Source organism: Pavona decussata, unplaced genomic scaffold (genome assembly GCF_977016875.1).
Source record: "Pavona decussata unplaced genomic scaffold, jaPavDecu1.1 SCAFFOLD_36, whole genome shotgun sequence".
Taxonomy (NCBI): Eukaryota; Metazoa; Cnidaria; class Anthozoa; order Scleractinia; family Agariciidae; genus Pavona; species Pavona decussata.
Window position 1 is genome coordinate 98,215 of NW_028145458.1, and position 12,851 is coordinate 111,065.

Here is a 12,851-nt window from a genome sequence, read left to right on the forward strand (position 1 = left end):
TGTCTAGATACCTTAACTTAAGTAACTTTAGTAATAGTAGGTCATATAGTACATTATTAAGGCGTGATGAATCAACCAACCACTAATCGCAAATATACTAGGCCGTGCTACACGTTGTCAGTAGCTTAAGTTCGATGTATGAAAATTCTAGCATCAGTCATAATGGTCATATTTCAGTCTGTATTTGGTTTGTTATTCTATGTGCTTTCTCTTCTGGGAATTCCGAGACAGACTGGACAGTTGAAGATCGAGCCTTGAATTCCAGTTGGAATTTTGATTTCTCGAACTTTGGTTATTCCTCGACGGAGAGTGAGTTAAGTGAGAGCTACAGTGTTCGATTGGCGGGTTTATAAGAAAACAATTAGATTATTTAAATATTTTATCGAATTAAGCGTCTCCGTTTCGTGTCATCGGGTAAAAGTCACATAACAAATACGAAAAAACTCAACATGCCAAAGAATTTTCGGGAAAAAAAAATTAACTAAGACTTGCACAATAAAAGCTTAATTGATTCAGTTACAAGAAGAAATATTGTTGTCCCTTTTGTCTGAAAAAAGGGACAGTAGACTCTATTCAGCAGTTGCATTCTTGGATAACCTCCGTTAACAACCTAATAAGGTCTGCCTTTCTATCTTTTGCTCGGAAAGGTACTTCAAAGTGCCGAAGAATAGTCTTGAGCATTGCAACATTGAAGGCCTGTAGCTTTCCTTCCTTGTGATAGACGCAAAGATCATATGTGTCATATACTATCGGATGCTCTAGTCCAATTTTGCTTTGAATGTCGTCAAGCAAATTGTTGCGATCAGAGTCTCCAATGAGGGCGTCGATGTCGTCATTCTCATCTGCTGTAATATCAAATGTCTGTTCTTTTGATGTAGCTTCCTGACCGCGAGTTCTCTGCCGTGAAGCGAGGCGTGAAAAAAACCCCATTATTTGAGTCTTGGTGAGCCACTCCTCTCTTCGAAACAATCTTTCATTCCGTTCATTTCTGGCGTTGCGCATTTGACGTTCGATCTCTTCTGGATTGGCTTTTTTGCCCGTTCTTTCTCCCATTTCAAACCTTGTTGTAAGGTACCGTCTCACGTTCTCAGAAAAACGAACTCCGCCAGTTCTACCTTTGTTAAGAGCCCATCCGATACTTAGACGAGAATTTGTGCTGTTAACAGTCAGACCAGTGGAGGATTTGTTGCTTGTTAACTTCTGGTTCTCAATGGAAGAAAATTTTTCAGCCCAGTTTTTCCGTACTTTATCATAAAGACTTTCCGACTTCCTGTTATCATGTATTCCTACGTCTGTATGCAACTCAAGTTCGGAGAAAGAGTCAAAAGTGCAGTTACAGCCTTCTTCAGGGCACACAAACATTGATGGCTGATCATCAATTTCGACGTTGTCTTTCCTTGCTTGACACTTTCTTGGGCGATGAAGGTCTCTTATTTCTGTGTTGGTGAAGAATCCTTTTCCCTCCATTAATGATATATTTGTGCAGCCCTGGTGCCGTATGTACAAAGATTGCCAAGGGATAAGCTTGCCGATCCCAACAGCGTAAGCTTTCCACACTCTTATCCCACTCTCTTCGTATCTAAAGTTGTGCAACTCACTAAATTGTTTTATCTTCTGAACCTCAAGAATTTTGGATGACTCATCCAAAATGGCTACAGCCGCTGTCGTTCCTTTGACAGGCCGTTCCTTAAGGGCCTCGTGCATTGCTCCTACGTTCATGATGTCATGGCCTTCCGCGCAATACTTTCTTATGGCTGCTTTCATGGGACAAAGCACCCTGTCACAAACATCCTTTCCTTGCTGGGGTTCTGAAAAATCATAACGTGCAACTGTAATTCCCACTCGATCTCCAATATCTTTGACTGCTGCTATTAGGTGATTGCAATGGTAGCAGCCAGCCTCGTCAGAACGTAGAAATGCGTGCTTAACATTTGGAAAATTTATTTTGATGTTTTGAAAAAGGTTTTCTAAAATAGATACCACCGCATACCAATCTTGACAACACGAATCTAATAAATGGGCATACGACAGGACCTTAGCTATCTGCGTTTCTTGGTCTTTTGAGATCACACTGCTTATATGCCAGCTAAGGCCTCTTTTAGCAAACCATTCACTTTGTTTTTCTCTGTATTTCATTTGAAGAAATTTCATGGCCCAGTCAATAACAACAAGGACTGACTGACTGTCAAGACTTTGGAGGGCTTCTTGTTTAGCAGATTCTTGGTTGACAGAGCGTAAGGCATGAGATTTCCAAAGAAAAATGCAATTCTTAGATCTTTCAAAATCGTAAAGAAGATCATGCTTTTGTTCTTGGCTGTAACGATGGCTGGAGTGTTTCTTTATACTTTCTTCCATCTCGTCTAACGTTGCCTTCAATTGTTCGCATTGTTCACACACCATATTGTGTGAATGTGAGCACTGATGGTTGAAGCATGGATCAACTGGATCGCTTAACGCAAATTTTCTGCAGTGGTCTGCGCACTCACTCTCCTCTGCTGAACAGTTCACTTTAAACTCCGTCTTCAGGTATCTTTTCCCATCGTTCAATTTCTTTGCCAGTTCCGTAACTCTTCTTTTGTCGGCACCAGCCTGATTCAGCTCTTCTAGAATACTCAACAGCCGCTCAAAAGATGCGACCCCTTCTGCTGCAATGTTGTCCAGACCACTGAGAGACTTCTGCTGTGAAGCCTCTCTCACTTCAAGAATGCGACAAAGGGTTGAGCGGCTAGCCGGTTCAAATGATTCTTCTTCGCAATGTTGAAGGTACTGCATAATCATGGTCGATCTAGTCACGGTCCGGATTACGTTGGGCATTGTTATTTTGCCTCCCCTATCTAAGGTCAGTGTTCGCGTTCCAAAGGCCACGTCTTGGTAGAAATAAGGACGGTTTACAAAATCTATAAAGTGGTCGACTTTGTTTGTGTCCAGACGTACTCGATGGCTGAATACTTTCGGGACATTTGACCCCGGCCCTCGTTTTCTTGCATGCAATCTCGCCCTTTTTATTTGTCTCAAACTTATCTTTTCATAAGGCTCGTGGAATTTCTGTAACAGCTTCATGGTATACCGATAAGCATAGATGCTGAGTATTTGAATCTTTACATTTTTTGTCATGGCATCTCGATATGCCGACATCAAGGCAATAAGATCCTCTGTTGGTTCATCAAGATCGTTCGCGATAGGCTGGTGTATCGCTTGAAAAAGTTTTTTGCCGTCTTTCGGAGCTATAACACTGCAGATTACTTCACATGCTTTTGTTGCTTTCTCTATGCAACTTTTTCTTTCATCCGGTATTGCTTCCCAAGTCGTGGACAGTTGGAATGTTAGTGGCGTGTGGTCTTCCCTTTTTGAATGTCTAGCTATTTTCGCCATTCCCTCGTTAAAATCAGCAACGACGTCATCGGATACTTCAGGAATTTCGTCTGTATGTATGTCTTCCTGCGAACTACCACTACCAACCCCACTCCAACATCCAGGCGTCCAGTTAGCGCCAGCAAGCCTGTCCATTTGTGGGGTCTCAGGCGCGAAAGTTTCATTTAGCAGCCTGATAAAATAAAAGGCGTCTTTAAAATTTGTTTTGTTAACGTTGTTAACACTGCACTACAGTTCGCCAAGAGTTGGAAACAAAACATTTGGCACTTTTGGAAATGACATCTTAAGTAAACCGACATATGTTATGGACGCAATATTGCGTCACCCTTGATGAAGTGCTGCCTCTATTTAAAACCCCACCCCACCCCCGCCCCCAGTGAAAGCAAGAAAACACAACCCGAACATGACACTCTACCTGAAACAGTGTGGGAAACTTATTTTTGTGGCTAGCACTGTTTTGCAGTTCAGAACTGCAAAAGTTAGCAAGCCCATTCTTTTTCCGCCAAAAGTAACCACTTTTTTTTTTATAAATCTTTGAGGATTTTCAAGTAAACGCCGCCCTCAAAATAATCGCATTCCGCAAATGAGCGCAGCAGTTGAGTCGCAAAATCGGAATGATATATCCCGCAGTGCGTAATTTAGTAAACCCGGTGTGTACCTTTGGTCCTGAACGGGCCAAATGCGGATCTTTCAGAAAAGTGTTTAGATATCCCAAGACCTTTAAGGGGTTTGTTCAGAGGTCAATTTTTTACATCATCAACACGGAGAATGGAGGCGTCCACAAGGAGAGGTAGATAGCCACCAACAACGATCGTTAACCTGTTTCTTAAGCCGTAAGCTGCAGCACTGTGATGCGGATCGCATTCTTCTTCCTTATCAGGATCTAACTTAAGCCATTTCCTACTTTTGTCCATCACTTCCTTATGTTTGCTTCTACACTTCCCACATATTGCTGAACAGAAAAGATTGAGTGAACTACTGAGTTCATCATGGTCTTGCAATTTTTATGGCAACAGTAACAATTACAGTACTTGGTCATCATCGTCGTCGTCGTTATCATTATCATCAAAAATTTTTCCCTTTTCCCGTTGTCTTCTCAAAGAAGAAAAACACTCATCTTGTTAAAGAATTAAGTAATTAAATTACCGTAAAATTCCGAAAATAAGCCCCTCCGTGTATAATTAAGCCCCGCCAAATATAAGCCCCCCGGGGCTTGTACTTGGAAAATTGCCCTTAAATACAAAGTAAAACAAAGCAAAAACGGTAAATGTACTCCTATGGCTAGCCCAATCGATTTTGACACTCAAATTTTCCTCCGTATATAAGCCTCTCCAAAAATAAGCCCCTCAAAAACGGTCTTTGAAAAATATAAGCCCCGGGGCTTATTTTCGGAATTTTACGGTATTGCTGGTTGGCACGTGACGTCACGGCGGCCATGTTGGTGGTCAAGAACAAAAGCATTTCTCTCCCCAGAAAACTAAAATCTATTTTCATGTAAATTCTTCGAGGAAATATTCTTTTGTTTTGACCCCCACCATGGCCGCCTCGTCACGTGGTATTTTTAATTCTTACGTGATCCTATTCCCACGGTGACTTTGAAAACCGACTGTATGTTCTTCGCAGTCTCCAAACCAATTACATGCCTTTCGTTACAATGTTTTTTTCTTGGTCCACTGTGCGATGGATACTGGCAAGAACGAGGTGGCCGCCAAAATTTTCCGAGTTTATGCCGATGTTGTGGGCAAATTACCATCTGTTGTATTTGATCTTTCGTAAGGTCAAAATGACCGGCCCTTGACAGTATTAGTTCCGCTTCACTGAGTCCAGACTTTGATAGATGACAGGTTTCAAGCTGAGTCGTAATTGTGTCCTGACATTCATCTACTTTAACCATTTGGGACAAATTGCGCGAACTTCCACACGCTATTTTCTTAATTTGCCTAAAGCTGCACGATTCGAAATTCATGTTGAAGTTGTGGTATCAGCGCTGTAGTATTTGCGCGTGCCAACTCCGCTGCCAACTGGCTGTGAAAGTGGAGTAGCGTTGGATCCCGGACTGTGGACCAAGGAGCGTGTGCGATATAGCTGACCACTCTCAATAGAAGAAACAGACAGTGACAGGACGAAACCATCTTATTGAAATTTCACTAGAAAAGGTCTTTAAATTAGATAAAGATGTGTGCTCCTGTTAAGTGATAATTAAATAAAGCAAAACTATTTATTCGCGGTCCGCATTCCAGTTCTTGTAGTCCTTGTCCAAAAGTTTCTGACCTATTTGCGCATACTTAATAACGCTGTGGGAGATTTACTTTTTTAACATCTAACATTCATTTTTAAAATGTGCTGGAGATAAAGTCGTATCAAATACTGGGTAATGCAGCTGCTTCACACTGGACCACATTATAAAGTAGAAGAGGTTTGCTTCTGAAAAGAAATTTGAAATCTGCATCTTGACAATTTAAAGAACACTGCACTTTAACACAAATGTTGGGATTTATCAAGCTTAAAACTGCATCTTACGTACACCTGTGGCATTTGTGAACAACAGGTATCATTGAAGAAGGAAGAACTAGAGAGATAAAGTTTTTGGTTGGAAAATAGAAGACGTGGCAAATATTTGAATAACTGGACGAGAAATTTTTCTGTCAAAGCAGCCTGTGTCACGCAATGAAAATTCAGCATCAATATGCAAATTTGAATCGAAAACTTTAATCCTGAACCGCGTTGTGCCACAAGTTTTATTGCATAAATTGATAGAATACCTCTTTATTTTTAACTAAAACATGTTTTTAAGTCTAGGTTAGGTGCCACTTTTAAGAATTTTGTGAAATTTCTGAGGCATATTTTGGTGCAGTTTGCTTGCTTAATTGAATTACTAGAATAACGATAACCTGTTTTTGCTGATTACAGAGAAATACGGCTAAATCGTATTGGAACAGTAAGAAGAAGCAATATACTTCCAAATGAGTACAAATGGTCTAGGTTTTAACAGCCCGCAGTAGCTTTTAACGATTCTTGAAAAACCTGAATAACAGCGTCTAAAATTGCATATTTTAGCCGGTAACGGTCGTTCAGAGATGAAATGCTGATAATGGCAGTAAAATAAACTATTTCCTCATTCTAACTGCATTTTCGTTATAAGGATGGATAGTGGTATTGATGATATAAATATGAGGCAAAAGTATTTTCGAGTCTGAAATCGAGTGGAACGCTTTTAGGGACATTGCCTTTTAATTGTTTCAACTACATACTCATGCTCAGTACGTTTCTGTATATTCCTAGTTTAGGAGCAAAAAGGCTGTTAGTAGCTGTTTTGTTGTTGGTCGGACGTGAGTTAGAACAGCAGAATACGGTTTACATTTCCTATTTGTTATCATTAAATAGCATATAGTCGATTGTGCAGGTACAAGGAGAATACAACAAGATCTTGCTGAACTACTATGAGATCTTAAAATCAGACTAGCAGAACATATTACATGATAAAAAACTTTCAACTTGCAATGCGCTAGTTGATTTTAGCGTATGGAGCGTATTATAAGTTATATTAGACATGGATCAGGAGTTAGTTGGATTAGTTGTGTGATAAACCTGCATAATCAACACTGAAAAAAGAAGCGTGAAATACCAGGTGAAAATACTCTCCAACATCAAACTCACCCACGCAATTCACTCCATTACCAGAATAACCATTCAAGCATGTGCAGTAGAATGATCCTTTGGTGTTGGTACAGTTGGCATCAGCGTGACAGTTGTGAGCAAGATGCCGATATTCGTCAGATATCTGATTAGGGAAACATTCATCAATGTCTGAAATAAAATAAAAATGATAGAAACATTATTTCACTATATATCGAATTGATTCCGTGGTTCATTTCAGGAAGCATTTGTTCACGTGCTTATGCTTTAAGATAAATTTAAAAATAATTGAAAGATTAAAAATACAGTCAACTCTTTCTAAGGCGGACACCCTCGGTACCAGATTTACTGTCCGCCTTAGAGAGAGCTTATGTAAACTGATACCCGAACATCAAAACTGAAACCAGTGCTTTATTACTTTAATTACAGTGTACAATGTAGTCATGACGGGCCGGATGTGTCTCTTTTATATATTCCTTACGGAATCCAACACAGTTCATGCACACTTTGAACATTTGTGAATCAACCTTAACAAAACTCGTTTGTGTCGCTTGTTATTTGACAGTACGTGGAGTCGGGGTTCATAACCCCTATTCACTACGAAAAAAACTTGTTAAGCTGCACTGTTGTTGCATTAATCTACACCCGCTATGTCAGTTGTTTCCTGGACCTTGAATCAAGTAGCGTCTCTTGTGAAGTTACGGCAAAAAGATTAAACCGTGGGGGTGGCTACGGGCTTGAAGTCCCATGCAAGTACAAGTTTCAAGGTTTTCCAAAGGTCGTGGCCTGGATAGCAAAGTGCATAGGTAAAGAAAACGAGAAGATTACAACTGCGGTTGATCTAAACCAAGACGCGAATAAGCGAAGGAAGAATACAAGTGACTCAACTGATTCCAGTAAACGGCAGCGCAAATGGGTTGTTGTATAAATGACGGGAAAAGTGACTTTAATTTTGCATTAAGACCTATTGTAAGGTCTGGTATATTTTATTAAAACCACTGTTATCAGATTGCGCTAATTTTTTGGAATTTTGGACCTGATATAAAATTTCAAAAATATCCGGTGTCCGCTTTGAGAGGTTTTTTGAACCAACATACTGGAAAAAAGTGTCTGCTGTCCGCCTTAGAGAGAGTTCAGTTACAGAAAAACAAGTGAAATTCGGCAGGGACTAAATTTTCTGTCCGCCTTAAAGAGGTGTCCGCTTAGAGAGAGTTGACTGTATGTGTGGAAACCTTCAGTACACTATTTCTTGTTCTGCATCAGAAAAGAAGAGCGTTGTAGGTATGTTACGCACCTATACAAGTGACTCCATCTCCCGAATATCCCATGTGACACGTGCAGTAGAACGATCCTTTGGTGTTAGTGCAGTTGGCATCAGCATGGCAGTTGTGAGAGTATTTGTCATAGTGTTCTAGAGCCAAACTGTCGGCATTGCATTCGTTGATATCTAGGAAAAGAAATGACGTGAAACAATTATAGATTATAAATAATGCAAGGAACAATTGGTTGGGTTAGGTGAGATGCATCTTTCCTCTTTTCGCTGGTTTGCAACATCTAATATCCAAATGGCAATAAACAGCATTGAGAAGATGAAAGGGGAATGGATATTTCAATTAACGTTGCCGTATTTCCAAACCTCAAGTCCGTAAAGGGAGTATGGGTGGCTGTGAATTCACGGTTGGGAGCGCAAGAGGATAATTGAAAAGCCATTAACATTTGCCTCTGGAAATTACTCAAAGCTGCATTAAATAGTTTGGTTTGGTAAATTGCTTCATAAAATACCCATATCACCTTGCAGTGTTGTCGTGTAGGCTTTCCGAAAACGTTAATCGAAATATCTTAATATCTTTGATTCGTGAGATGTGCCTTAAGGCAATATGGACGTGCCTTTCACATTAGCCAAATCCATATGCGTTTATACAAAAACAAAAATTCTGCGCGCTGTAATTGGTTATAGTCCATGATTTTTTAAAAGACAGATACATGGATGACGTCAGCGAGTGGTGCGACTTGAGTGTGTGATCAGGGCCCAGAGTCCAAATACTGATAAAAAATGTCTTGCAAACTAGTTTGCCATATTTTACTTAGTCCAGAACAAAAACAGACATTATTTTTTCCCTAAACTTAAAATGTCCCACAATAACTGTTAAAAACGACTCAAACATCAAAAGGTTAGAATTTTGTTGTGAGGTGAAGAGAAGGAAGTGTTTGCTCAATTTTTGTGGCCCTGAGGAATCCAGGAAGGATAAGGATGGCTCACAAATCACTGTTAAAGATCAGTTTGAGGTTATTTCTTAGATTACAAATTTCTAACTGGATTAGAGGTTAGTTAAGAAATCGTTTGTTGACTTATTTTGATTTATGTTCTGATCGGGAAGTTGACTAATTATGATAACTATTTGAAACTTCTGTAAATAATTAGCTTACTTTCAACAATACGCTCGCCTGGGAAATTTATTTGTTATTGTATAAACCAAATAGATTTAACGGACGTCAAAATATAGTAAGCACGCAAATGATATTCGCAGGCGACTCGTTTGCCACTCCCCCCTCTTTTGACGTCGTTTGTGATAAAACAAAACAGCCGCATGGTAAAATGGAGTCCGTTGGTTAATTCGTATGCATTTGTAAACAATTATTTAAGTTTAACCACATTTTATAACAAGCAATGTAAATTAAGATTAACACCTGGTGTGTTACGTTGCCATTTCTTAACTTGGTGCCTATGAATTGAGAGCCTTACCGACGCACGTGACTCCATCTCCAGAGTATCCCGTCTTACATGTGCAAAAGAATGATCCTTTGGTGTTGGTACAGTTGGCGTCAGCGTGACAGTTATGTGTTCCAGATGAGCACTCGTCTATGTCTAACAAAGAATGGAGGCAAACATATTTGTTTAAAATTTTATTAAACCAAATCTTAATAAATGGGAATCGCTATTATAGAAAACAGGAACCAAAAGCGCCAATAAACGTATGGAATTTAAAATCACGATAAAAGGGTAATTTCAAGTTGTCGCGTCTCACTAGTGCTTTAATTACAACATTTCGTTGGTTGTTAGGATTCACTCTGTGCTAAGATGGAGTATTAACAGAATGATATTCTGACTATTCTGAGGTACGCGTAAGGGCTAAAATATTGCAATAATGATGGGTCCTCAAGTGCTTCATTGCATAGAATTAACTGCTGTATTTGCTTTGGAAAGCTTTACTTTTATTCAATGCTCGAGTGTGTTAGAGCGATTCAACAACACTACTTCATACCACTAGTAGCTACAACAATTAGGCTATCTTTACGTACTATTTTTATTTACCTTGACAGGAAATTCCTTCCCCTGAGTATCCCAGCAGACATGTGCAGTAGTACGATCCTTTGGTGTTTGTACAGTTAGCATCATCGTGACAAATGTGAGAGAAGCGCTGGTACTGAGAGGTTAATCCTGATGGGTTACATTCGTTGATATCTAAAGCAATAAAATGGTTGAAAACTTCATTTAGCATTCAAGGGAGAAGAGAAAAACAAAAAAATCAGACCGTTGATACTCTTCCTTCACATGAGCTTTGTGTCAGCCATAAGAGAGGACCATAGTATTTTTATTCCAAAAAATACCGAGTTCTCAACTATATTATTTAGTAGAAATTTATTCCAAGAAAAACCTATCATACCAACACACGTGACTCCATCTCCAGAGTATCCTGTATGACAGGTGCAGTAAAACGATCCTTTGGTGTTTGAACAGTTGGCATCAGCATGGCAGTTGTGAGCAAGATGTCTGTACTTATTAGATATCTGATCTGGAAAACACTCATCTACGTCTGCAAGATAACGGAACGAATATTAGCTACTTTTGCCATTGCGTTGTTATCAATTTTAATCTAGTTTTGGACAAACTTCTTAAAGGAAAAATACCTATTTCCTTTCTTTCAAATGACAGAAGGCTTTCTTTTTCATGAAACAATTGCCTCAGAGGAAACTAATTGTCAAGTTTTGTGGAAGACCACCATATACATTATTGCTTTGTTGCAGGCAACTTTTCCACCAGAATCAGAAATTAGGTTAATCCACCAGATCAAGCGTTTTCCGTCGGTATTAACGGCCTATTGCCTCTAATAGAAAACTTCGAGTTACCAACACACGTGACGCCATCTCCAGAGTATCCCGTATGACAAGTGCAGTAGAAAGATCCTTTGGTGTTTGAACAGTTGGCATCAGCGTGGCAGTTGTGAGCAAGATGGCTGTAATCGTTAGATATTTGATCAGGGAGACATTCGTTCACGTCTGTAAGAAAATGAAAGGAATGTTGGGTTTCGGTACTTGTGGTTCATATGCTTCTCAATCTCCAACACGTAATAAAATTAGTGTATTTATCTGTGTTAAACTAGGCATAAAGAGCTGGTCTGAAGATTGATCTTCTAAAACAACTCTGTATACTTATGAAATAATCTACCTGAATTCCAATTGAATACTTACCGAGACACGTGACTCCATTTCCTGAGTAACCATGGTGACATGTGCAGTAGAACGATCCCTTGGTGTTGGTACAATTGGAATCAGCATGGCAGTTATCCATTTCTGTGACACATTCTTCAATGTCTGAAAATATGGAATTGCTATTCTCTTGATCCTTAGATAATGTGTAATCTATTTTTAACGCAAGTAAATCTTCATTCCTACTTACCAAAATAACATGTTATTTTAAAATGTTTTAGGAATCTTACAATGTCGATATGTCAGACAATGTAGTAGTAAGATGGAATCATTATTACAGAAAAAAGGACAGGCTGGTTTCCATAAGATCACCAGCAAACGTTGGGAATTGCTGCGTACTTAATGAGCAATCGTCAGTGATAGTATGGAGACCAGTCATATTACAAGTATTTCAATAAGTTAGTGTAACGTACTTGTTTGAAATACACATATACAGTTATTATCATTGGTAATAATTGATTAGTAATGGATCAGGAGTTTATTAGAGATCATAACGTTCTTTAGTTCAACACGCAACGTACCGATACACGTGACTCCGTCTCCAGAATAACCAGTCAAACACGTACAGTAGAATGATCCTTTGGTATTCGTACAGTTGGCATCAGCGTGACAGTTGTGAGCGAGATGACGGTACTTATTAGATATCTGACCAGGGAAACACTCGTTTAGGTCTAAAGAAAAAGAAAACTTAAATGAATTTTATTTTATTATAGATGCACTGAGAAGATGGGCGTGAACAAAAATCAATATATACAAAGACAATGAAACAATAATACACCGGAAAGTTTTCAACACATGGTTGTAACGTCGGTGAAGTAAGACACCCTGAAGAGATTCGAGAGCTGACGTTTCGAGCGTAAGTCCTTCATCAGAGCGAATCAATCGAGTAAAACCCGAATCACCTTACGGTGGCCAAATAACGTTATCGACTCAGTTGTTAAAACTGACTATTCGTTTCCGCTCCCTTGCCGACGCGGCACCCCAGTCTGTCAATCAGTGAATCATACAGTCATTGAGGGAGTCAGCCAGACAACAAATCATTCAATAGATCTGTCTAGCCGTCAGACAATCAGGCAATAAGCCAATAGTGGCTATTAATTAATTAATTAATTAATTAATTGATTAATTAAAACCTAAGGGAATAACAAAGGAATTAATGAATAAACGTATTCAAATGTACCTGTACATGCGACACCGTCACCAGAGTACCCCGTATGACATGTGCAGTAGAAAGATCCTTTGGTGTTGGTACAGTTGGCATCGTCGTGACAATTATGGGCATAATTGCTGTGGTGCGGTGCTAGGTTGTTATCATCGCATTCCGTAATATCTACAATTTCAGTGACAGACGACAA

At 39.4% G+C, this 12,851-nt stretch overlaps 3 protein-coding genes across 5 annotated transcripts in view; all 3 read right to left on the bottom strand.

Annotated features, from left to right (window-relative positions):
• LOC146484177 (uncharacterized) overlaps positions 1-12,851 on the bottom strand; it is an 81,238-nt gene that overhangs the window by 38,094 nt on the left and 30,293 nt on the right. For all 3 annotated transcript variants that reach the window (XM_085104992.1, XM_085104991.1, XM_085104990.1), the window contains 9 exons: positions 12,677-12,826; positions 12,018-12,167; positions 11,479-11,601; positions 11,137-11,286; positions 10,674-10,823; positions 10,322-10,471; positions 9,752-9,874; positions 8,303-8,455; positions 7,030-7,179 (listed from right to left, as the gene is read on the bottom strand). In XM_085104992.1, the coding sequence (XP_084961118.1) occupies positions 7,030-7,179; positions 8,303-8,455; positions 9,752-9,874; positions 10,322-10,471; positions 10,674-10,823; positions 11,137-11,286; positions 11,479-11,601; positions 12,018-12,167; positions 12,677-12,826 (1,299 nt within the window). The remainder of the gene's footprint in view (positions 1-7,029; positions 7,180-8,302; positions 8,456-9,751; positions 9,875-10,321; positions 10,472-10,673; positions 10,824-11,136; positions 11,287-11,478; positions 11,602-12,017; positions 12,168-12,676; positions 12,827-12,851) is intronic.
• Positions 335-3,116, bottom strand: LOC146484179 (uncharacterized). Its single transcript, XM_085105000.1, has one exon. The coding sequence runs from the start codon at positions 3,112-3,114 to the stop codon at positions 574-576; it is 2,541 nt and encodes an 846-aa protein (XP_084961126.1). The 5' UTR covers positions 3,115-3,116; the 3' UTR covers positions 335-573.
• On the bottom strand, positions 3,135-4,596 carry LOC146484180 (uncharacterized). The gene is made up of 3 exons (XM_085104964.1): positions 4,192-4,596; positions 3,244-3,544; positions 3,135-3,152 (listed from the first exon to the last, which is right to left on the bottom strand). The coding sequence occupies exons 1-3, from the start codon at positions 4,284-4,286 to the stop codon at positions 3,135-3,137; spliced, it is 414 nt and encodes a 137-aa protein (XP_084961090.1). The 5' UTR covers positions 4,287-4,596.

Excerpts from the sequence above, each read along its gene's own strand:
- LOC146484179 (XM_085105000.1), bottom strand. The coding sequence starts at position 3,114 with ATGACAAAAAATGTAAAGATTCAAATACTCAGCATCTATGCTTATCGG.
- LOC146484180 (XM_085104964.1), bottom strand. The coding sequence starts at position 4,286 with ATGGACAAAAGTAGGAAATGGCTTAAGTTAGATCCTGATAAGGAAGAA. Across the intron at positions 3,545-4,191 it reads GCTTACGGCTTAAGAAACAG|GCTGCTAAATGAAACTTTCG; the intron begins GTTAACGATCGT and ends TTATTTTATCAG.